The sequence below is a fragment of the Pinus tabuliformis genome, chromosome 4_1 (assembly GCF_031772625.1).
Source record: "Pinus tabuliformis cultivar Carrire ecotype Pingquan chromosome 4_1, CPIR1, whole genome shotgun sequence".
NCBI classification, from domain to species: domain Eukaryota; kingdom Viridiplantae; phylum Streptophyta; class Pinopsida; order Pinales; family Pinaceae; genus Pinus; species Pinus tabuliformis.
The window spans coordinates 511595316-511609356 of NC_142303.1; the positions used below are offsets into that span (position 1 = coordinate 511595316).

Genomic DNA, 14041 nt, shown 5'->3' on the forward strand with positions numbered 1-14041 from the left:
ACAACATCCAAAAAGTTATAAATGATTGTAACAAGCTAGAACATCAGAGGCCTCAACAGTAATGGGAAACAAAGATATCTGAGGGAAAGGGTGAAGAAAGACAAACCTAGTATAATGATAATACAAGAGACGAAGATTAATGCCCAAAAATTAGAAGAGATAGTGAGAAAATATAAAATTCAATATGAAGTTATGGCCCAAGATGTGACCGATACAGCTGGAGGATTGGCAATCCTATGGAATCCAGAAGAGGTGCAAGTCAAAGATTAGGTCAGTCTCCCTAGAATCCTCTCAAGCTCATTCAGATTGATAGGGTCCTCAGAGTGGGTGCTCATCATGGGAGTTTATGGCCCGCATATCCCAAGGGAACGCAAAAATTTCCTGAAGGACATGCAAACTATCCGCAGAATTTTCCCTGGGATTCCATGGATGGTAGGAGGGGACTTTAATATGATTAAAACCCTAGGGGAAAAGAAAGGAGGAAAAAGTAGACCAGATCAAGACATGGAGGCTTTCAGTGAAATGATAACAGAGCAAGGATTGGTAGATATTCCGACGATAAATGGAGTTTACACATGGAATAATCGTAGGGGAGGCAGAAATCAAATTGCATCAAGGCTGGATAGATTCTTAGTATCAGAACAGATGTTAAACATGGATGTATTTGTAGAGGCAAAGATTCTACCAGCCTTGGGTTCGGACCACTGGCCTATAAGATTGGAAATAGATATCAAAAAATACCCCCATAAGCGCCCCTTTAGGTTTGAGGCTTTCTGGCTTATGAATAACCAGTTCATAACGGAAGTAGAGGATTGGTGGACCACAAGTCAACAAAGAGGAAGAAATAAGATGCACACCTTCCAGCTAAAGCTCAAGGAACTCAAAGGGAAAATCAAAAAATGGAACAAGGAAGAGTTTGGGAACATTTGTATGGAGAAGTAGAGACTAGAGCGAAAAATGGAAGAATTACAACAGAAAATCATAACAGAAGGACGAAATGAAGAAAAGAGCAGAGAAGAAGGAATCCTGATCAGTCAAGTAGAAGAAAGGAGAAAGCAGGAAGAAATCCTATGGAGACAAAAGTCCAGGGTAAATTGGCTTCGTGAAGGAGAAAGGAACACAAAGTTTTTCCACCAAGCAATGGTTCAACACAGGCAAAGGAACAAAATCTTCTCCATTCTAAACAGTGAAGGGCAAAGAGTAACAGAACATGAAGAAATGGAACAAGTTTTAGTAGATTATCACAAGGATGTGCTGACAGAACCAAGGGTCAACAGAGATGAGGCTATAGGAAGAATTTGCAATGAAATTCCCAAGATGGTAACCGAAGACCAGAACAAAGCTCTGATGAGAGCAACAACACTAGAAGAAGTAGAGGAAATAGTAAAAGGAATGAAGAAAAATAAGGCACCAGGACCAGATGGATTCACGGCAGAATTTTATCAAGCAAGTTGGCATTTCCTGGGACAAGATATTCTAGAAGTGGTATAGGAGTCGCGAAGACAACAAAAGGTATGGCCAAGTCTTAACTCTACCTTATTTACTCTTATCCCTAAATCGGCTAAATCTGAGAACGCCCAAGGTTTTCACCCAATAGCCCTTTGTAATGTTATTTATAAAATTATTGCAACCCTGATAGCTAAAAGATTGAAACCAATCCTTGTGAACATTATATCCCCGGAACAAACCGGTTTCGTTGAAGGGAGACAAATCCTAGATGGGCTGGTGGTAGCCCAGGAGGTGATTCATTCTCTAAAGCAAAAAAAGGAGAAAGGAATGATGATAAAGCTGGATTTATCAAAAGCCTATGACCACCTCAATTGGAACTTCCTCAAGGCAACGCTCAGGGCTTTCGGTTTCAGTAATAGATGGATTGAATGGATCTATAACATGATATCAACGCCAAACTTTTCTATCCTATTGAATGGTACTCCCACCTCAACTTTTAATGCCACAAGAGGATTAAGACAGGGGGATCCCCTGTCTCCCTTTTTGTTTATTATGGCGGCAGATGGTTTGGGAAGATACATCAAAAAAGAGATAAGGGAAAGAAAGATAAAGGGACTTCAGTTATGGGGAAATAACATGCCTATCACCCACCAGCAGTTCGTAGACGATATCATGTTATTCTGTGAGGTATCACTAAAGGAAGTAAAACGAGTGAAAAAGATCTTGGATCTGTTCATGGAAGCATCAGGGATGGAAATCAATAAAGAAAAGTCATGCACTTTCATCTTCAACACCCCAGAACTGATAAAATCTCACTTGACCAGAACTTTGGGCTTTAGAACCAGAGAGTTTCCAACAAAATATTTGGGGAACCAACTAGCTCTAAACCCTTCAAGAGTATCAAATTGGTTTCAAATTATTGACAAACTTAAGAAAAGATTAGAAAACTGGTCCTTCCGAGCGCTAAATATAGCAGGAAGATTGGTACTCTTGAAATCAATTCTCCAGGCCATCCCAATTTACCCTCTATCGGTGATGGTAGCCCCTAAAGGAGCTTGCGCTAAAATGAAGGAAATTTTTGGAAAATTCCTATGGGGAGGACCCAAGCAGGAAAGGAAATGGGCCCTAGTGTCATGGAAAGGCATATCGAAACAAAAAGAAAAAGGAGGACTGGGCCTCAGGGACCCTGGAACTCTAAATCAAGTCTTGGGGGCAAAACTATGGTGGAGGTGGATGAGAGGAGGACAAGATATATGGAAACAAATATGGACTCAAAAATATAGCATGCCCTCAACAACAGAAGGTATCCTTAGAGTGGAAGAAGTTCCAAAAGGATCCTCAATCTGGGACCTAGCAAGCCAAAACAGAGAACTCATAAACAAATTTGCCTTTTGGGAAATCAGGAGCGGAAGTACAGCTCAATTCTGGGAGGAGGCATGGCAACAAAGGGACAGAATGGTCGATATTCAAAACATACAAAACACTTACCAGAAGGCAACAATGATGGGATTAAAGCTGGTTAAAGATTACTGGAAAGAAGAAGAGTCAGATGAAACTTGGCGGATCTGGAGAAAGCCTGAAGAATGGGACGAAAATATTGATGAAGTTCAGAAAGAGATACTAACAAAAGAGATGGATGTAAGAAGAATCAAAAACAGCACGGGACCAGACATACTCAGATGGGGAAAATCTACAAAAGGGACCTTTACTGTCAAGGAAGCATATTATTTAGCTACTCGGCAAGAAGGAGAAGAGGAAGACATAGACTGGAAACAAATATGGAGGAATAAATGGTGGCCGAAAGTAACAATTTTTTCTTGGTTAGTAGGGAAAGGGAGAATCCTGACGTGGGACAAGCTGCAGAAAAGAGGTTTTCAAGGTCCTCCCAGATGCAGCCTTTGTAAACAAGAGAACGAGACCCAGGAGCACCTCCTAAACTCCTGTCCTTATGCCCAGCACCAATGGGATGAGGTAAGGAACCTCTTTGGAAAATCTAACAGAGACCCGAATGATATAAAGCAGACCATATTCCACTGGGGAAACGGCCAATTTTCATGTTCCATAGTAAAGAGAATATGGAGCTTAGTTGTAGGATTTGTTATATGGTTTCTGTGGAAAGAACGAAATCAAAGGATATTTCGAGATAAAAATAATCCACCAGGGAAGATTTGGGAAAAAATTCAAAGAGCAATAAGAGAAACCATTCTGGTTGAGAACTGGGAGGAGGAGGAAAGGAACACAAATCCGGAGGAGAAAAGAATCTTAGCGAGACTCAATATAGAATACAACATGATCTATCCCTGGAAGGAAAGACACCAAAGAGCGCAGACACAGAGCCAGGCACAGTTCAATTATCCAGGGGAAAACTTCATTAAATTGAACTTCGACGGGGCTTCAAAAGGAAACCCAGGCCTTGCAGGCTTTGGGGGCATCTTTAGAGACAGTATGGGCCGCACCAGATGGGTGTACGCAGACAAAGGAGGCATAATGACCAACAATGAAGCAGAAATGATGGCCGTATACCAAGGTATTAAAATGGCAATAAGAAATGGTTATAGGAACCTCGAGATTGAAGGAGACTCACAGATAGTAACTGGAATGCTCAGGAAACTTGACAATGGGAAAGACTGGGAATAGGTGGCCAAGAGCTGGAGGACGGCAGGGTTAATTCAAGACATGGCTATCATCTTGAAGCATATTGAATATAAAATCATCAGTCATGTAAAGAGAGAAGGAAACAAAGCAACAGACTTTCTGGCAAATTGGGGATGCAAAGAAGGTAAAGTGGATAGCATTTGGCCAATAGTCATGAACAAACCTGGATGGGAAACTCTCAACCTAATAATCACTCAGGACAGAAATGAATCCACAAAGCAATAAAGAGAAGGGTAAAGGACCCCCGATCGGGGTGGTTAATGTGATGAGATGGGAAGGCAGTAAAAGGACGAGGGGTGGCAATTATGAGCCACCTTGCATCAAGAGATCGCGGCAGGTGGATGGTACGTTAGGTAGACTGGGCATCATTTTAAACTGTAGCAGGAAGGATAATCTTAAGCTCAGAGGTGGTGGAGGCGATGGCGGAATGGTGATGGGACAAGGACCAGGTCGCACAAGGGAAAGCCGAGAAGGAGTGGGCTATTATGGCAAGTGCAGGCGGAAGAGAAAGACGGTGCAGTAGCATAAAAGAGGTCGGCAAATGAGCAGGAGTGGATACGGGTGGAGGCATAAGGGCAAGCAAGAAAGGAGGGTCCTCGAGGTGAATGGAAGCAGGAAGGAAAAGGTGATAACCAGAGCAGGAGGAATCACACAGGGTCGACCTCCTGGGTTAAGGAAAATTCAGACCAAGAGAATAGAGGACGGAATGAAGAGGACTGTAATGTTGGAGAACAGGGGAGAAAGACCTTCGCGTGCTGAAGGCACTAAGCCAGATCACTGGGAGGGAGAGGAACAGACCTGGGCAAACATGGAGGAGATATACGACCTGGAACGGGACAGTCAACCGCAGATAAGAAAAAGTGAAAGAGGTAAAGGGAGAATTATGGAAAAAACAAGACAAGCAATGGTGGATATAAGAGATAAGAAAGTCAGGGGCCGAGAAGAGGAAGTAGACATGGGATCACCCGCCAGTGAAATAGGACAGGGAAGCAGGGCAAGGGAATACAATGTAGGCAGAGCAGGATAAGGAAGGGGCTGCAGAGGGAGAAGAGGACGTTGGCAAGCCGGTCATCAGGAACAGGGATGCACCAAAACAACAGGAAACAAACGTGGAAGGAAAACGATGAAACGCCAGGTGCAGTATGCAGAGAGGGCATATAGTAAAGACACGCATGCAGACATTAGGAGGATAATTCAACATTTGGAAGAGGAGGCGACCCAGGAGTAGTCAGAGTCTGAGATGGAGGACTGGGAATATCTGTTGCCAGACCCTGGAAACACCAGAGGTTGTATGTCCCTGTACAAACAGGCCTTACATGTGTATTGGGTCATGAAGCGGTTGTTAGCAAAGGCCATGGAACAGGTGGCCATGCAAATCGCTGAATTAGCCCAAGGCATTCCTAATCTAGAGAAAGAGATAAACAACCTTCAGATAACCATTATGATGCAGGATGCAAAGCTTGACGAAATACAACAGCAGCTAAAGAAGCTTACTCAGGAAGCAAAAGAGGAGGATCACCAGCCGAGCGCAATAGAAGAATGATTTTTCAAGATATGTCTATTATCTCCTTAGTTAGGAAGATGAATAGCATGCTACCCTCCATTATCTTTTATAATGCAGTTAGCAAACAGTGTTAGTTTCTTTGAATGGTTAGTATATTTAGCATGGATAAACAAACTCGTTAAATTTTGTTTTTGGATGGCTATTAAGAACTTCAGATGGCCAACAGACCCGGTTTCCCTTCAGGGCAGGTTGAGGCCATCGTACGTATGTACTGGTTTTAACTTGTTCTAATATAAATGGTTCCATCTTAGCTCACAAAAAAAAACAGAAGTTTTGGCAAATGAAAATGTTTCAAAATGGATTCCAAAAATGAATTTTTGTTACAATTTCTTAGCCTTCTTTTCTACTAAATTTTAGGCATACTAAATGACTAAATTTTTTCATGTAATTACTCTCAAAATATATTCCATGATTTTATCTTTCCAACGAGCCTTCCTCAGCCTCATTACACCAAGTAAAGCTCAAGATATTTTCCTTCAAAGTTTCGGTGTCGAAACTGTTCAAGGTGCTGGAAAATACTATTCTTGACAAATTTAATTTAATTTTATGTTTTTTTTTTTTTTTTTTTTTGTAAACTTGGGAAGACTACATCTTCATCATGTCAAGTATATCACCCCGATCAGGGTGGGAGATTGAACTCACGACTTCACATCAAGAAGTGCCTTAACGTAACACTCGATCATCTTCTATCCAAGACCCCATAGACAATTTGATTTTTATGTTTTAAATATAGTTTTAAAAGTTATTAAAAATAAGATAAATATATTGAAAATAAAATTATAAATGACAAAAATAACCCAATTAAAATATAAATAAAATAACATTATTTAACGTATTAAAAAACCATTTGTTGCAAAATTAGTTAAAGAAATCAAAAAATTAATATATTAAGAATTTGAAAACAACATAATTGAAAACAAAAATAAAAAAAAATGGACCTTTTTTTTAAATGGCACATGAGGTGTGAAGTTTTAATGTTAATACCAGGTATTGTATGAAATGAATGGAGGAGGAGGAGTACCCTGCGAGTTATAAACGGAAGGTGAGGGAGGAGCTCGAGCTCCACAACAACCTCCTCAACAATATCATTTTATTCGCCCTCCATTCAAACATCAACCTTGAAGCCCAAAAGTATAACAGGTGAGGAGGGGAGGGAGGAGTTGGACTCACGTGGAGTGGGTCCTCCCTCCACCTAATATATTTAATATAATAAAAGCCCCCACCCTCTAAGTTAATACATAAATTCCCTTGCACCATGACATGAGCCTGGAAGCTCAAGCTTGAGAGTTTTGGAAATAAAATTAAGTTTTTCTCGAGGCTACGGGTATATTTATTATTTAATTTGATACAGTTTATTATATAGTATTTATAATGCAACTTTATATGACATCGTTATTTCTATACATAAGTTCTTGAATCTTGAGGTTTTGTAGACTAGTGTGAATTAATAATAACTAATTAATAATTAATAAAAAATTAATAATTAGGAAAATTTCAATTAACCCAGATTAGTTAAATAAAATAATAGTTTTTATCAATTAATCAAATAAATTATAATTAGTTAAATTAATCTAGATTAAATAAATAATTTTATTTTCATTTTCAAAATAAATATATTTTGTACAGTTTTAAGTTTATATGGTTAAAATCACTCACTTGTTTACATGAATGATCATTCACTCTTGTTTGCACTCATCTCACCATGCATCCAAACTTCTCATGTTTTCAATCGCCCGTCGGCCGGTTTGGGCTGCCTTGGCCTGGATCGTGCCCTGCCCGGCTAGCACTGTGCATTTCCGGAAGCAAAGCTCTACCTTCCCCCCAGAAATTGTGCAAGTCTATCCTAGTACTGACCTCCAGATTGCATTGCACAATTCTTGGAGGCACTGTCCTGCTAGCCCCAGAAACTACGAAATGGAGTTTGCTGGTTGCATGTCACTGGTAACTGAAATTGGTCATTGTCTAGTTTAGTCCTCAGCATGCTAGTATGGACTGTGCATTGCACAGTTCCAGCATTTCATTAGCCCCCTGACAGCTCGGACTGTGCTTTGCGCAATTTTGGTAGTCAGTCTCCTAACCTCCCGACGGAAATTACGCAACCTTCATGAATAATCACACAGGTATGTTGCAAGTCAGTCCTCAAGTTTGTTTTGGTTTTCGACTAACAGATTGTTTGCCATGATTGTTGCTATGTCTCCCGTCATCAGAGGTGTTTGTCTGCCTCTCAGCAACACAAGTACAATGGCCTTCAAGATATTAGAGTCAAAGGACACCATTGAGAGCCCAACGGGGTTTGCAGCATAGCAAGTGTCTATGAGCTCTCCTACTTATGAAGACATCAAGTTGTTCATAGACAAGGACAACAAGATAATATGGCAAAAACATTAGAACAAGAAGTACCATCAGCAGCAGCAGAAGGCAGCACACCTTCAAGCAATGAATGCAAGAGGAAGGTTGTTCATAACAGAGAGGCAAAACAAAGTTGCAAGCTCAAGTAGATCCACTTATGATGAAAGCAAATTTGGAGACTCAAGCTATGAAGTGACAACGCGACAGGAAGATCGCTCGAAGGCATAGAACAGAATAGAGAACGAGTTTCATATGTTGAAGAAGCAACTCAAGGAAGAATAGGAGCTGTATAGATAAGAGAATGAGTTGCAGCAGAAACATGTACAACAGGGGGTGCAACATCCACAGACAGATGAAACTACAACTTTACAAGTTACAGATCCATCCCAACAGCTAACACAAAGCAGAAGGGGTGAGAAGTGTTGTGGATCACATGCAAGGGAATTCAACAGCATGCATGTCCTTGTGCAGACGCATGCAATCCCACCCATTTGGCACACTCACTAAGGTGAAGAAAATAAGCAAGTCCAACTGGAGTTGAACATGTAATTTGACAAGTTGATGCGCACGGCCACCAGCACATGCTCAGATATCAGCGCAGACACTATGCATCAACATGTTTCTAGTTTGTTCGCACTTAGGATGACCATGCGCATGCTATCAAATGAGTTGGACGGAGAATCCATATCATTGTACTCGGATGAAATAGAGGAAAATGTTTTCTTCAGCAAGATGTCACCATTTAGCGCATGGACACCAACACGGACGACCAAGCTTGGCATCAGTTTGCCCCATCGACCATCACAAGGATGTCAAAGAGTTGGTCTCACCTCAAGGATCTGAGTGTTAGTGATGTCTTGAATGACCCACTCAAGCGATTTTGTCTCACATGGGTACATGTGTAGATTGTATGTAACATCTTGTCAAGTGGAAGTTCAAGTGTTAATAGTTGGATGTAACAGTCATAGAGAGATGAACAATCATGAGGGTAGATGAAATGTCACAAAGGGGAATGTCAAGGGCCACCCCACGCTTTGCTATAAATAGTCCCTCATAACTCATTGTAAAGGCTTTCTGTCAGCCAAGCTTCTGATAAGACTATCTTAGAGAGATTTTGGACAGTATTGTAACGCGCCTTGGCTTCTCCACTGCGCAGAACTAGTATATCTCCTTGGAGGAGCAGGCATTTGTGGCTGTAAGGTTTTGCTATCAAAACTAGTGGTTGGACATGTATGTATTGAATGAATGGAACTTACACTTCTTAATATAACAAAGACAACACATTTCATGCATATGTTGTATTGTATTCCAACTATCCTGTTTACTCTAAATGACATATGCATTTTTTTCTTATGCATGCATGTATGGACTATTCTGTATAAGTATGTATGAATCTTACTGAAATTTGTTGATTGGTTTAACCATCACTTTGGATTGTTAGCTAACTTTCTTTCGAGTTTCTGATGCATATTGGCTCGTGTGTTCCTTTCCAAGGTGTGTGCTATCACAAGTTTCCAAGGGGCGCACTCACCCCACTCTCCGTTTGTTAGAACTGTTCATACACCTTCCTTGTCTTGCTGCAGTTGTCACAACCTTGCTACTAACATGGACATCTTACTTGCCTCTGTGCGAAACCACGGTCAAGGCGATACCGTACGAACCACAGCTGGGACTCCTACATCAAAAGGTCTAAGGTCTAATTAGGACTTCTTATTGGGGAGATCCCCTAACATGTTGGCGAGTCCAACACTGTCAACAGATCCATATGTCGTTGGAAAGGTCTCTGAGAAAGCTAGGAAACTATTTAATTTTCATTCTCATTTGGCATATGAAATTGAAGAATAAATGCCTTCAATGATAGAATACTCAAATTTTCAAATTCTTCCATGACATCAAACTAGATAACTTACGCTTAAAATATTCAAACATAAAAAACATACAGTTAGCAAATTAACACATTAAAAACATACACTTAGCAAATCTACCAACACATTTAACAATCTCCCACTTTGGAATTGATGGAAATAACAACAAACATTTCTAGTCATTGATGGCCTTAGGCTTGAATCCCCCCATCAATTTGTTGATTTTCATCCTGGCTATGAAATTTATTTATTGGCTCTAATTTTTTCTCATTATCCCCATTTGACATCAATGGAAAATGGCTTAAATTGAATTTTTTACTCGTTCTTCTAGCGCACATAAGCCCCCTAAGCACATGCTATTTTTGTTGATCATGTATTTCTCTTCTTCCAACCCCCCTTGAGCTGACTTTGTTTGTTGTTGTATGTCATCTTGGCTTTGAACTACCTAGGATAAAATTGGATATATTTCTTCTCTCCTTTTGAAGAGAATTAATGAATACACAAAAGAGAAACAACTCTTAGCTTCTTCCTTAAATACTCAAAGGTCTCTCTGGAAAAAGGCTTAGTGAATATGTCAACAATTTGTTCCTTTGTAGTTATGTATTCTAATGTAACAATTTGAGGAGCCTCATGTTCCTTGCAAAAATGATCCTTTATAAGGATATTCTTCATTTTTGAATGAAGAACAAGGCTCATAGACATGTTGATCACAGTTGTGTTGTAAAAAAAAATGAGGATTGGCTCCTCATATGTTACCTTCATGTCTTGCAAAGTTTTCTTCATCCACATTATTTGAGTGCAATAAGAAGCAACTTCTATGTAATTTTATTTAGTCATAGATAGGGAGATTGAGGTATCATTTTTACTCAACATACCACCAAATAATTTCCTAGAAATAATGCACCACCAGTTGTGATCTTCCTATCATCTACACTTCCATCCTAGTCGACATCTATCTTTGTAGTCAAGAAGAAGTTTTGACCTTTAGGATACCATAAACCAAAGTCCATTTTACTCTTTAGATATCTGAAATTTTCTTTTGCAGCTAACAAATGACTGTCTTTTTCAGCTTAATAAAACCTTGAACCATAAAGAAAGCTTCCATGATGTTTGGAATTGATGTTGTTAGGCACAGCAGGGTGCTAATCATGGATGTGAACATCGTTTGATTGACTTCTGGTGACTCATAATCTTACTCAATTTGCATCTAGTAACCATAGGGTTACTAACAAGTGAGAAGTGATCCGTCCCAAACTTCTTTAACATCTCTTTGTGATATGAATTGGATCATTATATTTTTTGTCATCCATATTGATCCATTTAGAGTGGAAAAAGAGGAGGAATCATCTCATAGATCGTTTTTACTGGCGGGACTCAGTTTGGAAAAACAGGGTCTAGAACCTTCTGGGAGAATTTTGAGGCATCAAATGACATGTTTTGGGACTAAAACTTTCCCACTTAAGCGTATAACCTTTTTATGGTATTCTACACATAGAAAGCTTTCCAACGGCACAAAAATCACGTCAATTGGAGTTTGCATGGAAAATTTATGCCACTTAGAAGTTGACCTTCCTGTTTTCACACCTATAATTCGAGAGGATTCCGCATCAGCCCCCATTATTCATGGAAAAGGAGCTAGACACGTGTTTTTTATGTAAAAGACTCTAGAATAGTCTATTTTTTAATTCTAGTTAAGAGTTGATGTAGTCAAACTTAACCACTAGTAGGATATCAAGCTGTGTTATAACCGGGCCACTAGGAGGAAGAGGAATTCCATTCTTTCGAGAGAATTTTGTTCCATAGGTGAGCAAAGATAGCCATGAGAGATAGGAGGTAGAGCACATAGAGAGGATCTATGCAGTGTAGCAGCCCACGAGCCACAAACATTACTTCTTTGTATCTGTAACCATATTTATAGACAAAGAAAGAGAGTGAAGCAACCTCACCTTCTAGTTGGATTTTCTCCCAAAAGGGTTTCCCAGAGAGTATATATTTTGTATAATGTGTGTGTGTGAGTTTATTTTTTCATTCTCTACTTTTCTTCTTGATTTAATTTTACATTCATACACTAATTACAGTAATTTTACAGATCTAGAAATTAAATGAAATTGTAATAATGTAGAATGTCATATTTTTGATATAATATAATCAGATCTATTGTGAAAAACTATTCAGTGGAATATCCATGGTAATTTACATATCACTTTGAGGTATTTCCTTTGTGAGATGAACATTCCTTTTTTATAATTGTACAAATTGTAAACCAAGAAAGGAGGATAATTATCTTAACATTGATATCTCAAAATCATGTTGCATTGTAGCTACAGATGTTTGGCCTAGGAAATCTACATCACTTCTAAAGATAATGACATCACCATAAACAATAATAATAAAAATATTTTCATTTTAGATTTTATATAAAAAAATATTATTAGTTTTCCTTGTTTTGAAGCCTTGATGTTGTAGGTACCTGTCCAATCTAGAATACCATACACTTGGTGCTTTATTTAATCCATACAAAGCCTTTTTAAGTCTACACACATCCTCTTAATTGTTCAAAAATTGTTATGCTTCAGGATGATCTATATACATTTCTTACTCGATCTCCCCATTTAGAAATGTTGATTTCACATCCATGTGATAAAATTTAAGTTTCATATGATAAAAAAATGCTATGAAACATTCTTATTGCTTATAGTATTGCAACAAGGACGAAGGTTTCTTCAAAGTCAATTCCTTCAACCTATGCATATCTTTTTCACACTTATCTAGCCTTGTTTTTGACAACTTGACCATCATCATTTAACTTTTTCCTAATGTCCCATATAGTTCTTATGGAATTTTTATTTCTTGATCTAGAAACTACTTCCCATGTTTGTTTTTTCTCTATTTGATCCAACTCTTCATTCATGGATTTTATCCAATTCTCTTATTGGAATGCTTGAGAAAAATCTTTGGCTTCGATCATGGATAGAAGAGTAATATGTGCATGACTGATAATTCCTTCAAACTTTGTTCTAGTGTGAACTCCTACTTCTTTGTCATCAAGAATTTGATTGTTAGGGTGATGTTTTTGCACATACCTAGATGGGGTTTTCTGATGTGAATGTGATGCTTCTTCTTCTACTTATTCTTTTCATTATTTGAGCTGTTGTTCTTCATATTAATTGGTGATTTGTTCATCAGGGCTAACATTTTCAATTTTCTTCTCCTTCTGAGGTAACGCTTCATCAACTTTCACATTAATACAATCAACTATCTTACACAATCTCTTATTATATCACCTATATCCTTTAATCTTCGTTGAATAGCCTAGGAATATACCTTCATCATAAATATCATCAAATTTTCCAAGATTTTCATCATTAACTTTAATATAACACATTCTACCAAAAACCTTGAAGTATTTTATCGATGTTGGCTTTCCCTACCAAGGATCATAAGGAGTTTTGTCATTGTTCCACCTGAATTGAGCTTTATTCGAGATTTGGAATACTGTATGAATAACTTTAGCCCAAAATATATTTTTTCCCCTTTTTTTAATTTAGCATCACCTTTTCCCTCTATTGCACTATTCAATTTTTCCTTTCCACCACACCATTTCGCTGTGGGGTGCTGACAATTGAGAAATTTTTCCTTATGCGATGTTCTTCTCAAAACTCATCAAATTCATTTGAGGTAAAGTCTCCACCTATGTCACACCTTAGGAAATTAGTTTTAATGTATTTTTGGTTTTCAGAAATGTATTTAAATATTTTGAACTTACCAAGTGCTTCATATTTCTCCTTCGAGAATGTAACCCAACTTAGCGTTGTATAGTTGTCTATAATCAACTTAAAATAGTGTGCTCCAGTAGGGGTCTTTATTCTTGATGGGGCACATATGTCTATATGAACCAACTGAAAAGGACTGATTGATGATTTCTGTGACATGATTTTTAAACTATGTTTTTGGGCTTTGAAATATTTGGAAAATCCCTCAAAATGTTCTTCTTTTAAACAATGAACACATTCCCATTTAGAGCCCAAATATTCCTTATATAGGTCATAAATAAAGGTAAGATACATAATCCTAAACATAAATCCTAAAAATAATCATTTAGCATCCAAGGACCGTTATTTTATTATGTAATATTATAAAGGACACAATACCCACCCTT

The 14041-nt window shown here is 38.4% G+C and overlaps 1 protein-coding gene across 1 annotated transcript; it reads left to right on the forward strand.

The window, feature by feature from the left end:
* The first annotated feature begins 504 nt into the window (after nucleotides 1-504).
* On the forward strand, nucleotides 505-942 carry LOC149176808 (uncharacterized). Its single transcript, XM_089421577.1, has one exon. It carries the CDS (start codon nucleotides 505-507, stop codon nucleotides 940-942), a length of 438 nt encoding a protein of 145 aa, XP_089277703.1.
* Nucleotides 943-14041: the final 13099 nt, after the last annotated feature.

What these genes read in the sequence shown, in the direction of transcription:
- LOC149176808 (XM_089421577.1), top strand. Translation starts at nt 505, where the DNA reads ATGGAGGCTTTCAGTGAAATGATAACAGAGCAAGGATTGGTAGATATT.